The sequence below is a fragment of the Colobus angolensis genome, unplaced genomic scaffold (assembly GCF_000951035.1).
Source record: "Colobus angolensis palliatus isolate OR3802 unplaced genomic scaffold, Cang.pa_1.0 Scaffold124, whole genome shotgun sequence".
Classification (NCBI taxonomy): Eukaryota; Metazoa; Chordata; class Mammalia; order Primates; family Cercopithecidae; genus Colobus; species Colobus angolensis.
The window spans coordinates 76,752-88,922 of NW_012113586.1; the positions used below are offsets into that span (position 1 = coordinate 76,752).

The 12,171-nt window shown below is 38.4% G+C and overlaps 1 protein-coding gene across 1 annotated transcript in view; it reads right to left on the bottom strand.

Annotated features, from left to right (window-relative positions):
• LOC105505369 (myomegalin-like) overlaps positions 1–12,171 on the bottom strand; it is a 36,752-nt gene that overhangs the window by 5,372 nt on the left and 19,209 nt on the right. Inside the window, exons 5-12 of the mRNA XM_011933192.1 lie at positions 10,950–11,108; positions 9,611–9,724; positions 9,291–9,428; positions 8,352–8,531; positions 7,223–7,417; positions 3,631–3,798; positions 3,383–3,464; positions 2,560–2,651 (exon numbers count right to left, since the gene is read on the bottom strand). Coding sequence (XP_011788582.1) covers positions 2,560–2,651; positions 3,383–3,464; positions 3,631–3,798; positions 7,223–7,417; positions 8,352–8,531; positions 9,291–9,428; positions 9,611–9,724; positions 10,950–11,108 — 1,128 coding nt within the window. The remainder of the gene's footprint in view (positions 1–2,559; positions 2,652–3,382; positions 3,465–3,630; positions 3,799–7,222; positions 7,418–8,351; positions 8,532–9,290; positions 9,429–9,610; positions 9,725–10,949; positions 11,109–12,171) is intronic.

The window sequence follows — 12,171 nt, forward strand, 5'->3', positions numbered from 1 at the left end:
CTGTAACCCCAGCTACTCAGGAGGCTGAGGCAGGAGAATCGCTTGAACCCGGGAGGTGGAGCTTGTAGTGAGCTGAGATCCAGCTTGGCAACAGAGCGAGACACTGCGTCAAAAAAAAAAAAAAAATCATGATAATAACCATAGCTGCTAACACTATGCCCCGGGCTCTCTAATAAACGCTTTGTATATATTTAATCCTTTTAACAAACCTAGTGATCTGACTCCTGCCTACTTTTCCTACTTTAATATCTGCCATTTTACTCCTCACTCATGACTCCGTAGGCACACTAGACTTTTTCTCTTCTAGGAACACCAGACTTTCTCTTGACTCAGCCTTTACAACCACTACTCCCTTTGCCTGAAATATCTTTCCCAGGGCTGCCTCCTGTTCATCCTCAGGTCCCAGCTTATGTGTCATCTGCTCAGAGAAGCCTTCTTTGGCCACCCTATTTAAGATCTCCATCCATGTTGCTTTCTATCATTTCCCTCATATCACTTACTATACTCTATAATTATAATGTTTATTTATTTATTGTCTGTATCTCCCCAGTAGAAATTAGCTACATAGAGCCAGAGACCTTACTGATTTCATTCACTACCTCATCCCAAGCACTAGCCCAAGCTTAGAGAAGGTCCCCATATAGCTAATGAATGAATGAGTGAATCCTCACAACAATCCTATGAGATAGCTACTCTTTGATGTATACACAAGGTGACTTCTTCTACTCTTCAATTTATAGACAAGGTGATTGAATCTGAGAGAAATTAAGGAACTTGTTCAAAAATCACAGGGCTGGCTAGTAAGTGGTAAATCCAGAATGTGAAAACCCAGGGAAGCTGACTCAGAGCCACTAGGTTATAATGTCTTTCCTGTAGATACCACATATCCATACAGTCTTTATGGTAAGGACAAGTTATTTTAAAAAAACCCTTTAAAGGAATTTAGCAATAGTTAAATATCACCCACTCAAAATACCCATTCATAGGCATTACAATTTCATGATCCTGAAAACAGGACAGAACCAAAAGGTAACACTACTTTGGATTTCATAAATGTGAGAAAAACAGGAAGAGGATGTGGAAACTAAAATATCTAACATGAATAATCAGATAACGGCTAAGGTAGAACCACAAAGAGGAAGGGAGACTAGGGGATTTTTAAAACTGGTATTTCTTAAATGCCACACATTCTCATATCCTGAAAACTGAGTCATAAAACATGAGTCTGTTTGTAAGCAGAAATATGGTAATGAAATTAAAAAGATAAAATATGATAATTCCATCACAAATACAAACACAGGTTTTATATTATAGATCTAGCTATGGCAAAAGGTAGAAAAAAACTAAGGAGCTATTTGGAGTAGCTAGCTAAACTGAATTCAGGAAGCCATGACACTGACTGATCTAAAAGAGATGCCAGCATAGTAACAAACAAGCTTTCAGTTTCAGTCGGTAACTCTGCGCTGCGGTCCTAGCATTTCTTCAACATCATACTTGAGTATGCAGCTAGCTGTGGAGGAAATGCAGGGGGAAGGGAATCTCTAAGGCTGAAAGGCCTCTTCTAAAAAAATTGATGAGAATTCTATGCTAGAGAGAGTTAAAGCGTAAGGTGGGAAAAATGTGCTCTAGGAAATGAATCTTCTTAGGAAGTATGTGAAGTCACAAAAGGCTTGAGTTTGAATCATAGCTCTGGCATTTATTAGTTACATGACTATTCTCCACTCCCATTTTAAAAGAGAAATCAGTGTTTCAGCTTCTTCGTCTATAATAACTGGGTCGACACCACTTACTTTGTGTAGAGCTGTGAGCATTAGTGCTAATTTAAATACCTAGCACAGTAAATTGCACATGAATACTTGATAAACTTTGATTATACTCAAATTTCTCTTGTTTCATGTTTCTAAAACTAATTTCATGGGTCTAATGTCATAACTCTAAGCAGCAATCACACAACACTTCCTTTTTTCACTAGTGCTTTACAATTATTATTAGTAGTAGTAGCATCTTGGAGGCGGAGTTTTGCTCTTGTTGCCCAGGCTGGAGTGTGATGGCACGATCTCAACTCACCGCAACCTCTGCCTCCCGGGGTCAAGAAATTCTCCTGCCTCAGGCTCCCAAGTAGCTGGGATTACAGGCACCCGCCACTACACCTGGCTAATTTTTGTATTTTTAGTAAAGACAGGGTTTCGTCATATTGGCCAGGCTGGTCTTGAACTCCTGACCTCAAGTGATCTGCCCACCTCGGCCTCCCAAAGTGCTGGGATTACAGGCGTGAGCCACCACTCCCAGCCTTTACAATTATTTTATTCCAGTTAGCAATGGGGAGAGAGGGTTACGTTTTTCCAGCACTTAATAAGTTTTAATGGTCCCAATCTAAAAACAGGAGCATCTTTTTGAGATAATGTATATATAAAATAACTTTCTCCAAAAAGAAAAAAGTCATACCCGGCATTTGGACTCAGATATTATACTTGGAGAATTATATGCTTTTAAATATAAACTATTTTGAAAGAAAAAATAACAGGGATTTTGAAATTAAGACTTAACTAGAAAACTCACCTGACTTTCTCTTTCTTTTTTAGCCATGAGTTCAAGTTCCTCTTTGGCATTACTCAGTTCTTTTTCTAGCCCTGCAACTGTGTCCAAGTCTCCTGAAATAAAAATATAGCACTAGTTTTAACTGCTATTAACATAATGTGGTATCTGCTGCTTCCTTTGAGTAATTTACAGAGGACATATTCCAATAATAAGAGAAAAGAAAACATACACACAGGTTGTTCTTTGTAGCATTATTTGTAATAGCAAAATACTGCAATTATCCTAGATGCTATAAAGAAAAGACTGGATACACAACAGTATATTCACAAACCCAACATTCTTTTATTCTTTGATTAGTATAAAGTTTTCCTACGAGAGAATGACTACTTGTAACACTTTTCTAAACCATCCCCTGAATGGGGCTAGGCTTGGCAAATAACTCAATGTACACTGCCTACCCTTCCTAACAGTTTAATGTAGGTGATGTCAACTTACACTGAGTGTCCCCAGACTTGAAAGATACCCAGGAAAAGGTGTCAGTTCATGGCCCTGCTGGGCAGGAATGGAACCACTACCTCCTGCATTTCTGAATCCCTGCAAAGCTATCTGAAAAGGAGAATAAGGATAGAGTTTCTCCGGGTCAAATTGTGAACCCAGAGCAATAACCTCGACTCAACATAAGGTAAGGACAGTTCTTCAGCCTTTCAGAGGAATTCCAAACTTATTTGTTCCATTAAGGTAGGAAGAGAAAAGAGTCTTGGCCAAACCTATTAATACAGAGATTACTAGAAGGAAAAACAAGAGAAAAACAAAGTCCCTCAATGAAATGAAATTTGATACTCACCTAATGTGGATCTGGGTATGCTGGCATCCTCTTTGGCAGCCAATGAAGTGCTACCATCTCTGGAAGGTATCTGCATTGAACCCTAAAAAATTGCAAAAGTCGGGGGACTTAGGAAGATGCAGGAACTATGATCACAATGACAATACTGAGAATATTCTCAGAATTTGGTATTAAAATTATCAAACATACACCTCAAATGCAAAAAGGAAATGGAATCAGCATGAATTATATAAGTCTATAGTTCTTACTTGATCAGTCTGTTCTCCAAGAGGGGGGCCAGTGGGGGTAACTTCAGCTTGTTGGTTAGAGATGGGTGCTTGGGACATCAGGGAGTCTCTCCCTCCTAAATATTGGCGCAGGGCCTGTAATTCTGAATTTCTTTCCATTAAGGCTTGCATCATCTTCTCTGCAGCAGCCTAGTAAGAGGAAATCACAAATAACATTAGAAAGATATTCTAGTAAAACAAATTTTTTGTTCTGGTATTATTTCTTCAAAGTCAACCATTTGTAAAAAACAAACAAACAACAACAGAAAACAGTGGGTCCTTAGGAAATAGTTCCCTTGCTTTCAGTTTACAGGGAAAAACATAGTTAAGTGAATGGAAATAAAGTCTCATAGGCAGAATATTGGGGAAAAAACTGAATTTAACACATCTGTAACAGATAAGAGAATCTGAAATAGGTTCTGCTAGAACTATCAGGCTAAAGTATTAAGATTCTGGTTTGAATTAGTATAACAAATGTCTTTATTCTTGCACAGCTGCTTCTTAGGGGAAGATTGCTCTTCACTCAAACATTTGTGTGGTTTGCTCCCTTCAGGTCTTGGCCAAATGTCACCTTATCAGGTTGGTCTTCCCTGCATACCCTATCCAAACAGCGATCTTGCTGGCCAAAGGGTACAAGCTTTCAGGTATAAGATGAATATGTTTTGGGGATCCAATGTATAGCATGGTGACTTTAGTTAATAATACTGTATCATTTCCTTGAAATTTGCTAAGAGAGTACATCTTAAGCGTCTTCACCATACACGCATAAAATGTGTAGTGACGGCTGTGTTAATTCGACTGTGGCAATCATTTCACAATGTATACGTATATCAACACATCATGCTGTACACTTTGAATATATACAATATTTGTCAATTATACCTCAATAAAGCTGGGAAATTTTTTTTTTTTAAACCCAGCAATCTCTTCTCTATCTCCAACACTCTTTACTGTGCCTATTTTTTTTTTTTCAATGCAATTACCATTATCTAATCTCTCTCTCTCTCTCTCTGCTTCCCCTACATGGAATGTGAAGTTTCCTAAAGGCAACTTGGTGCTGAATCTCAAGCACCCAGTACAGTGTCTGGCACATAACAGACACTCACTACATATTTACTGAATGAATCAATTACACACATAAACATTTTATCAGACCACATGATTAGGAGAATCTCAACCTCAAAATCACCAAACTCAGCTTGTTTCATTTCAAATCCCAGTTTTCTAAGACAGATGATGACACAATAAGGGAAAGAGCTAGAACATTTTTAACTATTAATGCACAGAAAGTTTACATTTAAACAGAAAATCTGGAAATCATAAATTGATATTAAAATTACTGAGGGTATAAGATGATGAATCATAACACCAACTGTCTCTGAGGAAAAGTACTACTGTTTTAAGGGAGAAGCTGAGCTCTTGTCACAATTTCTAAGGGAAATATGAAAAAAAAAACTTACATTTTTCAGTAAGTAAAATGTGGGCTCTTTGGAGATTTGAATATAACCATTTTAGAAGTATCAGTATATTATTAAAGTACCTTAATAAAAATATCTGTGAAAATTGTGGGAAAAAAACGTAATAAATAACATACAAGACATATACTGTGCTCTATCTGCCTTGGCGCTCTTTTTCTGGTAGTATTTAAAAGTTTTTAGCAGTGCTCCTCCAGTGCAGTCCATGAACCTGCCGCATCACTATCACCTGGAAACTTGTTAGAAATGCAAATTCTTAAGTCCCATCTATACCTCCTAATTTCTTTCTCTGGAGTTGAGCTCACAATCTACGTCTTTAAAAAGCTACAATGAGATCACTTGGACTCGGGAAGGGGAACATCACACACCGGGGCCTATCATGGGGAGGGGGGAGAGGGGAGGGCGGAGGGATGGCATTGGGAGTTATACCTGATGTAAATGACGAGTTGATGGGTGCTAACGAGTTGATGGGTGCAGCACACCAACATGGCACAAGTATACATATGTAACAAAACTGCACGTTATACACATGTACCCTAGAACTTAAAGTATAATAATAATAATAATAAAAAAAAGCTATTCAGGTGATTTCTTTTGCATGTAAATTTAGAGAAGCAGATGTAGAAGAATACAACCATTAATCTTCTTGAGTTGAAAAATCTCCTGTAATTTCCATCATCTCCATTATTCTATTACCAGCAGTGCATAACTTTTTTTTTCTGAGGTATAATAAAGAATAATTCTTCCAAATCACAAAGAGGTTAAAAAGAAAACTCAAAGATCCTAGCCTCTTGCCAAAGACTTAGATAATTTAGAATAATGTTGTTAGGTTTATTTTAGAAACAATTTCTGAAGCACACAGCAGGACCTTTCTAGTAAGATGTGTATTTACTTCAGTGGGCCTAGCAATTAGAACAGTGCTGTATAATCCTTTCATAATATGAGGAAACATAAGAAAATACTATGAGGTCAGATAACATAGGCCAAAAAGAGTCTATCTTCCTCTAAAAACTGTCCAGGGGGATTCTCAGCTACTGGTATCTGAAATGCAGCACAAGTCAACTAAGAGTCTTTAGCCTTAAAACACATAGAAATGAGGAAAAATTAAGAATTTACTTATGGGCAGGGCATGGTGGCTCACGCCTGTAATCCCAGCACTTTGAGAGGCCGAGATGAGTGGATCACTTGAGGCCAGGAATGATCCAACATTTCAGCCTGGCCAACATGGTGAAACCCCATCTCTACTAAAAACACAAAACTTAGCAGGCATGGTGGTGCATGCCTGTAATCCCAGCTACCTAGGAGGCTGAGGCAGGAGAATTCTTGAACCCAGGAGGCAGAGGTTGCAGTGAGCCGAGATCGCGCCACTGCACTCCAGCTGGGTGACAGAGGGATATGCCATCTCAAAAAAAAAAAAAAAAAAAAAATTTACTTCTTAAATATTGTGAAATTAATATACCCCATACTATTATGAGATTTATTCTCACCATGACCTCTGAAAAACACAATCTTTTTTCCCTCTTAAGATAACTCAGATTTTACAAAAACTAAGAGTAAACATGTTGAGTGTAAGTTTTCCCATACCTTGACTGGAAATGCAAAATATCACTCAAGTCTTAATAATTTAGAATCAAAATTAAAACACTCACAACCCCTATGCCTTTCTCTCAAAATGATCAGATTATTAAGGAAAAGAAAATGTAATGAAGTTAATGGATACATGTATTGTTTAGGCACCCTTCTAAATGCAAGGTTTTCAAGAAATTTTTCATACTTTGATGATTAATGTAAAACTGTGGTCTCAGGCCAGGTACAGCAGCTCACACCTACAATGCCAGCAGTTTGGGAAGCCAAGACAGGATGATTGCTTGAGCCCAGGAGTTCAAGACCAGCCTGCACAACACAGCGAGACCCCCACCTCTAAATAAGTAAGTAAATAAATGAAACTGTGGTCTAGGTAATAAATAGAAGGAAAGAAACTAACGGAGTTGACTATAAAATATATAAATATACGCACATCTATAGTCTGCAAATGCTTCCTGTTTGCAGACTATAAATGCACTATATGATACTTTTCTGATCTGTGCATTAATCCTTACTTGGCTTTCCTGCTCCCTGGCGCTCATAGACTGAAGCAGGCCTTGAATCTCCATTTCATGTTCCACCACTAGTTTGTTTCGATCACTTAGAAGATCCTGCAGCATCCTTTCCTTTCGCTGTAGACGCTGGCACAGCTCCTCTGCTATCTCACTCTGCCCTGGTCCAAGTTTGCACAGCAATGTTGCACTAAGATCCTAATGCAGAAAGGACACTGTAAGTTTCTGGAGGAAAGAACTGCCTCTACTAAATATTAAAGGGCTTATAAGAATGTATCATAGGAAGAGGTGTGAGATTCTTGAGAGTAAGTATCACGTTTTACTTATTTTTGTTTTACCAGATCTAGTACAGGCCTGGAACACAGAAGTCTCTAAATACATGTCCCAGGAATGAATACAAACAATACAGAAAACTATCTCTGGTGGCCACTTACATACATATTGTTTTCTGAAATAAGTCTTTTTCCTATTTGTTCAGAGCATGTAACAATTAATGTTAGATGAGGATAAATGGACACTCAGTTCATTTATTTGTTTTCCCCCAGTGTAACTTTATAGAGGGAAGCGTAAAACGAATTGTTGAAAGGAATACTAAACGCTGTATTTGCTATTATAGTGATGGTTTCTATTTCTGTACTAACCACCGGCACATGGTGGAGGAAACGGAGGAGCCATACTGCCTAGGTTGATACTGGATCTGCTACTTATTAGCTATGTTAGCTTGGACAAGTTACTTAGCTTTAGAAGTCTGTTTCCTCCTCTACAAAACAGGGATAATAGAAGGTGCCTCATGACCTTGTGAAGATTCAGCGAGTGAATATCCACTGAGATCTGAAAACAGCACCTGCTCCAGCATGAACACCGTAACTAATAAAGGTTAATAGCTGCCAGATGGAAGAGGCAATGTTTAGGTCTCATTCATTCTCACATATCTTCTTTGAGAAAGTTAATTGCCAACTTAAGTTTCTAGATATGGGAAAAAAAAAAATCCCAGTGAAAGTCAATGACCTGCCCAGGCACAGAATGAAAGTAAAGACTTGGGTAACAGGCCTCCCGATGTGAAGAGTCCTAATCCAAGGCTGAGATTACATAATCACTGAACCAACTGCCTTTAAGTTAACTGAAGTCTTGCCTCCACTTCTTTGTTCCTATCATGCAGAGATGTCTGTAACTGCTGAATGATACTCTCTTGTTCCTTCTGCCAATGGCTAAATTTGGTTTCAATTTCTTCTTTCAGCCACCGGAGGTTTTGACAGGTAGTAGATAACTGTTCCAATTCCAGGCCTTTGGCCCTCAGGAGACTCTCCATACTCTACAGCCATGAAGAGAGCAATTATCAGTCAAAACGATTACCCCATACTCCTCAGGATAAACAACAAATGACATCCACTTTTAAATAATCTCCCATCAATTTATTTTTATTTGCAAGATGAGAGCATTGATCTAACAATGCCAAGCTAATCTTTTTTTTTTTTTTTGGTTTTTAGAAACTTTTATCTAGTTTGTGGAGAGATTAAATATAGAATATATGATAAAAGGAAGCATTTTGGAGGAAGTGCACTACACTATAAAGGATTTCTCAAAAAACTGGCAGATAGATACCTAAGCTCTAAAATAAATATGCAAAATAGCCCACAGTAAATATTGATAAACAAGTGTTCTAATTATAGCAATTCATGGACATGTAGATAATATTACGGTAGAAGACACAATTTAATAGTTGCACCCTGGTAATGCTTCAGTAAAAGTAAGAGAGAGAGAGAGAGGACAGTGTGTGTGCATGTGTATTTATGTATGAACAAGAACTGGAAATAAATCAGAACTATGTAAACAGAAATCAATATTCACTGGCTCTCCTCACAAAGTTCATATTACAAAAGAAAGTAGAAGTGCTAAAATCTCTCACTTCCTAATCGACAATGATGGAACTAGTGACTGCTATTTTTGGTTTTCTCCCCCCCTTATAAAGCAAAATCCCTGGTTTTCAGAAAATGATGGAAGGGGGTCATGCTTCGGGCTTAGAATACAAGTGGGAGAGGAACACCAAGTCAGAGATAGGTTTTGCTCTCACTTGCATAGTAGTTTCATTGGAGGAGAGGACACCTCGCAGTCTCTCTAAGTCATGATCTCGCTCTCTCACAGCAAGACGAAGCTGGCGCAGTTCTTTTTCTTTCTCTTCTAGAGCAGAGAATTTTTCATCTATAGCCCGCTGCAAGGAAAGGAAGACTCCTAAAGCTCTGTAAGATTTACTATCTTGATCACTCTTATTCCACAAGATGGCAGACTAAAAAACCAAATCCCACAGCAGCAAATTTAAGTAAACACAAACTTCTATAATACCTATGCAGATAGAATAATCCATAGCATAGTGGGCAAAATGATGATACACACCTCCAGAGCAACAGCTTTATCATGTATGCGCTGGCGAAGTTTCTCAAACAACATTTCATTTGCTTCAAGGGTTTTGTCTGAGTTATCTCGATATTGTAGGAGCTCCCGAAATTCCTGAGACCAAAAAATCGTTTCTTTTATTCTTTTATCCAATATTAACTAAATTGCCAAGTAATTTGTTAGTTATTCAGGATAAAAAAAAAAACAAGATGTGATCACTCTCCTCAAAAGTAACAAGTTTAGCAGAGATAACAGACATATAAATTGTAAACTATTCTGCAACATAACAACAGACACAGCACACAGAATTCACTGTTCTGCATCCTACGCTCGCTACCAGGGGAACACAGGATGCACTGCCAAACTCTGCCTGCAGGTGTCAGTAAAGACCTCACAGAGGAGGTAACATTTGTGGAGAGTCTTAATTAAAGGACTAGGGTTTCCTAAGTGAGGAAGGGAGAGGACTGTATGCTAGAGAAAAAAAATATGCACACTACGCATACAATGAAAAAATTGTACATTCAGTGAAATGTAGTGGATTCAATGTGACTGAAGCTTAGAGTAGGTGGCAGAACAGATCAGTATTTTCTTAATGCTCCATTTTCCCCTCAAACTTTCATTCTATCATCAAAATGACTCTGTGGAAGTTTCTGTACAGTTTTTTGTCTTCATCTATTAAACTGAGAGCAGTAGCCAAATCTTTTGTCTTCCCAGCACCCAGAAAAGTGTGTGACTCACAGAGGTGCTTAATGACTATTTTCTGAATATTAAGTCTTTATAAAAGACTTCATAAAAAAACTATTTAAATCGGGGCTCTATGTACTGTTTCTTTTTTTTTTTTTTTTTTTTTTTTTTGAGGCGGAGTCTCGCTCTGTCGCCCAGGCTGGAGTGCAGTGGCCGGATCTCAGCTCACTGCAAACTCCGCCTCCCGGGTACACGCCATTCTCCTGCCTCAGCCTCCCAAGTAGCTGGGACTTGAGGCGCCCGCCACCTCGTCCGGCTAGTTTTTTGTATTTTTTAGTACAGATGGGGTTTCACTGTGTTAGCCAGGATGGTCTTGATCTCCTGACCTCGTGATCCGCCCGTCTCAGCCTCCCAAAGTGCTGGGATTACAGGCTTGAGCCACCGCACCCGGCCTATGTACTGTTTCTTACACTTGTTAGTAAGCATCGTAATTCACAAATTATATTTTCTATTTATTTTGAATCTTCTTGATTCCCACCTCTCAATGTTTTCCATACAGCAGGGACTCAACACAGGTGGAATAATATCTTAAAATTATATAAACAAATTTCAGAGTTCTATGAGCCCAGTTTTCATTGAAATCATGTAAACTCACCTGAAGCAATTGCTCCTTGTGACTCAGACTATGGTTTAGGTGCTGGATGTTTTGTTCCTGGGTTCGAATCTCATTGTATTTTTCAGCCTCCCAGGCACGAAGCTGTTGGCTCTTATTCTGTAATTCTTCTTGTAGCTGCTGCAAGGCTTTCCGCAATTCCTGAATTAAACATATTACCTTTTTAAAGAGATCTAAAATTGTCACATGGTTATTAGATATAGAGGCCTTAAAATTTTCAAGGTATATAAACTGAAAGAGCAGTAGAGGATGCTATTATTAAAATTGCTATAGAAGTATTATACATGAATTGAACGGGATATGAAAAATTGTAAAAGTTGTGAATGGGTAGGACGTAAGCTTGATATTATAGTTCAATACTTATTTTTTGGCTTAAAAAGGATACATGTGTAGAACCATTAAATGAGAATCTGTCCTATGGTAAACCTGGATTATTTACAGTAAGCTCAAGGATAAACTATTCCTATCATTCTTTTTTCTAAAGATCTCATAGAGACCATCAGTCTTCTTTCTTAGTTTGCCATATTTATCTTTCTAATAATAAAGTCAGTAATCTTTAAATCATCTGTTACTTTAGAGAGCTCCCAAAATACATATTCTCATCAACCAAACGAATCTTGGGAAAATGTTTCCTTTAGCTAAATAACAAAAAGTTAAGAATTATTTCTACCCCCATCCCTCCACCACTCCCCGACCCTGCCCAGACATCTGAAATTTTAACTTTTTTTTTTGAAATGGAGTCTCACTCTGTCGCCCATGCTGAAGTGCAGTGGTACAATCTTGGCTCACTGCAATCTCTGGCTTCCAGATTCAAGCATTTCTCTGCCTCAGTCTCCCGAGTAGCTGGGATTACAGATGCCCTGCCACCACGCCTGGCTAATTTTTGTAATTTTACTAGAGACGGGGTTTCACCATCTTGGCCAGGCTGGTCTTGAACTCCTGACCTCATGATCCACTGGCCTTGGGCTCCCAAAGTACTGGGATTACAAGTGTGAGCCACTGTGCCTGGCCGAAATTTTAATATTTCAAAAGGAAATTCAGGGCTAATATTTAATCTCCAAACCACTAAACCAGGGAGATCCTTCAAAAATTACACTTTTAAACCTTTTAAGCCAACATGGTGAAACCCCTTCACTACTAAAAATACAAAATTAGCCAGGCATGGTGGTGCATACCTGTAATCCCAGCTACTGGGAGGCTGAGG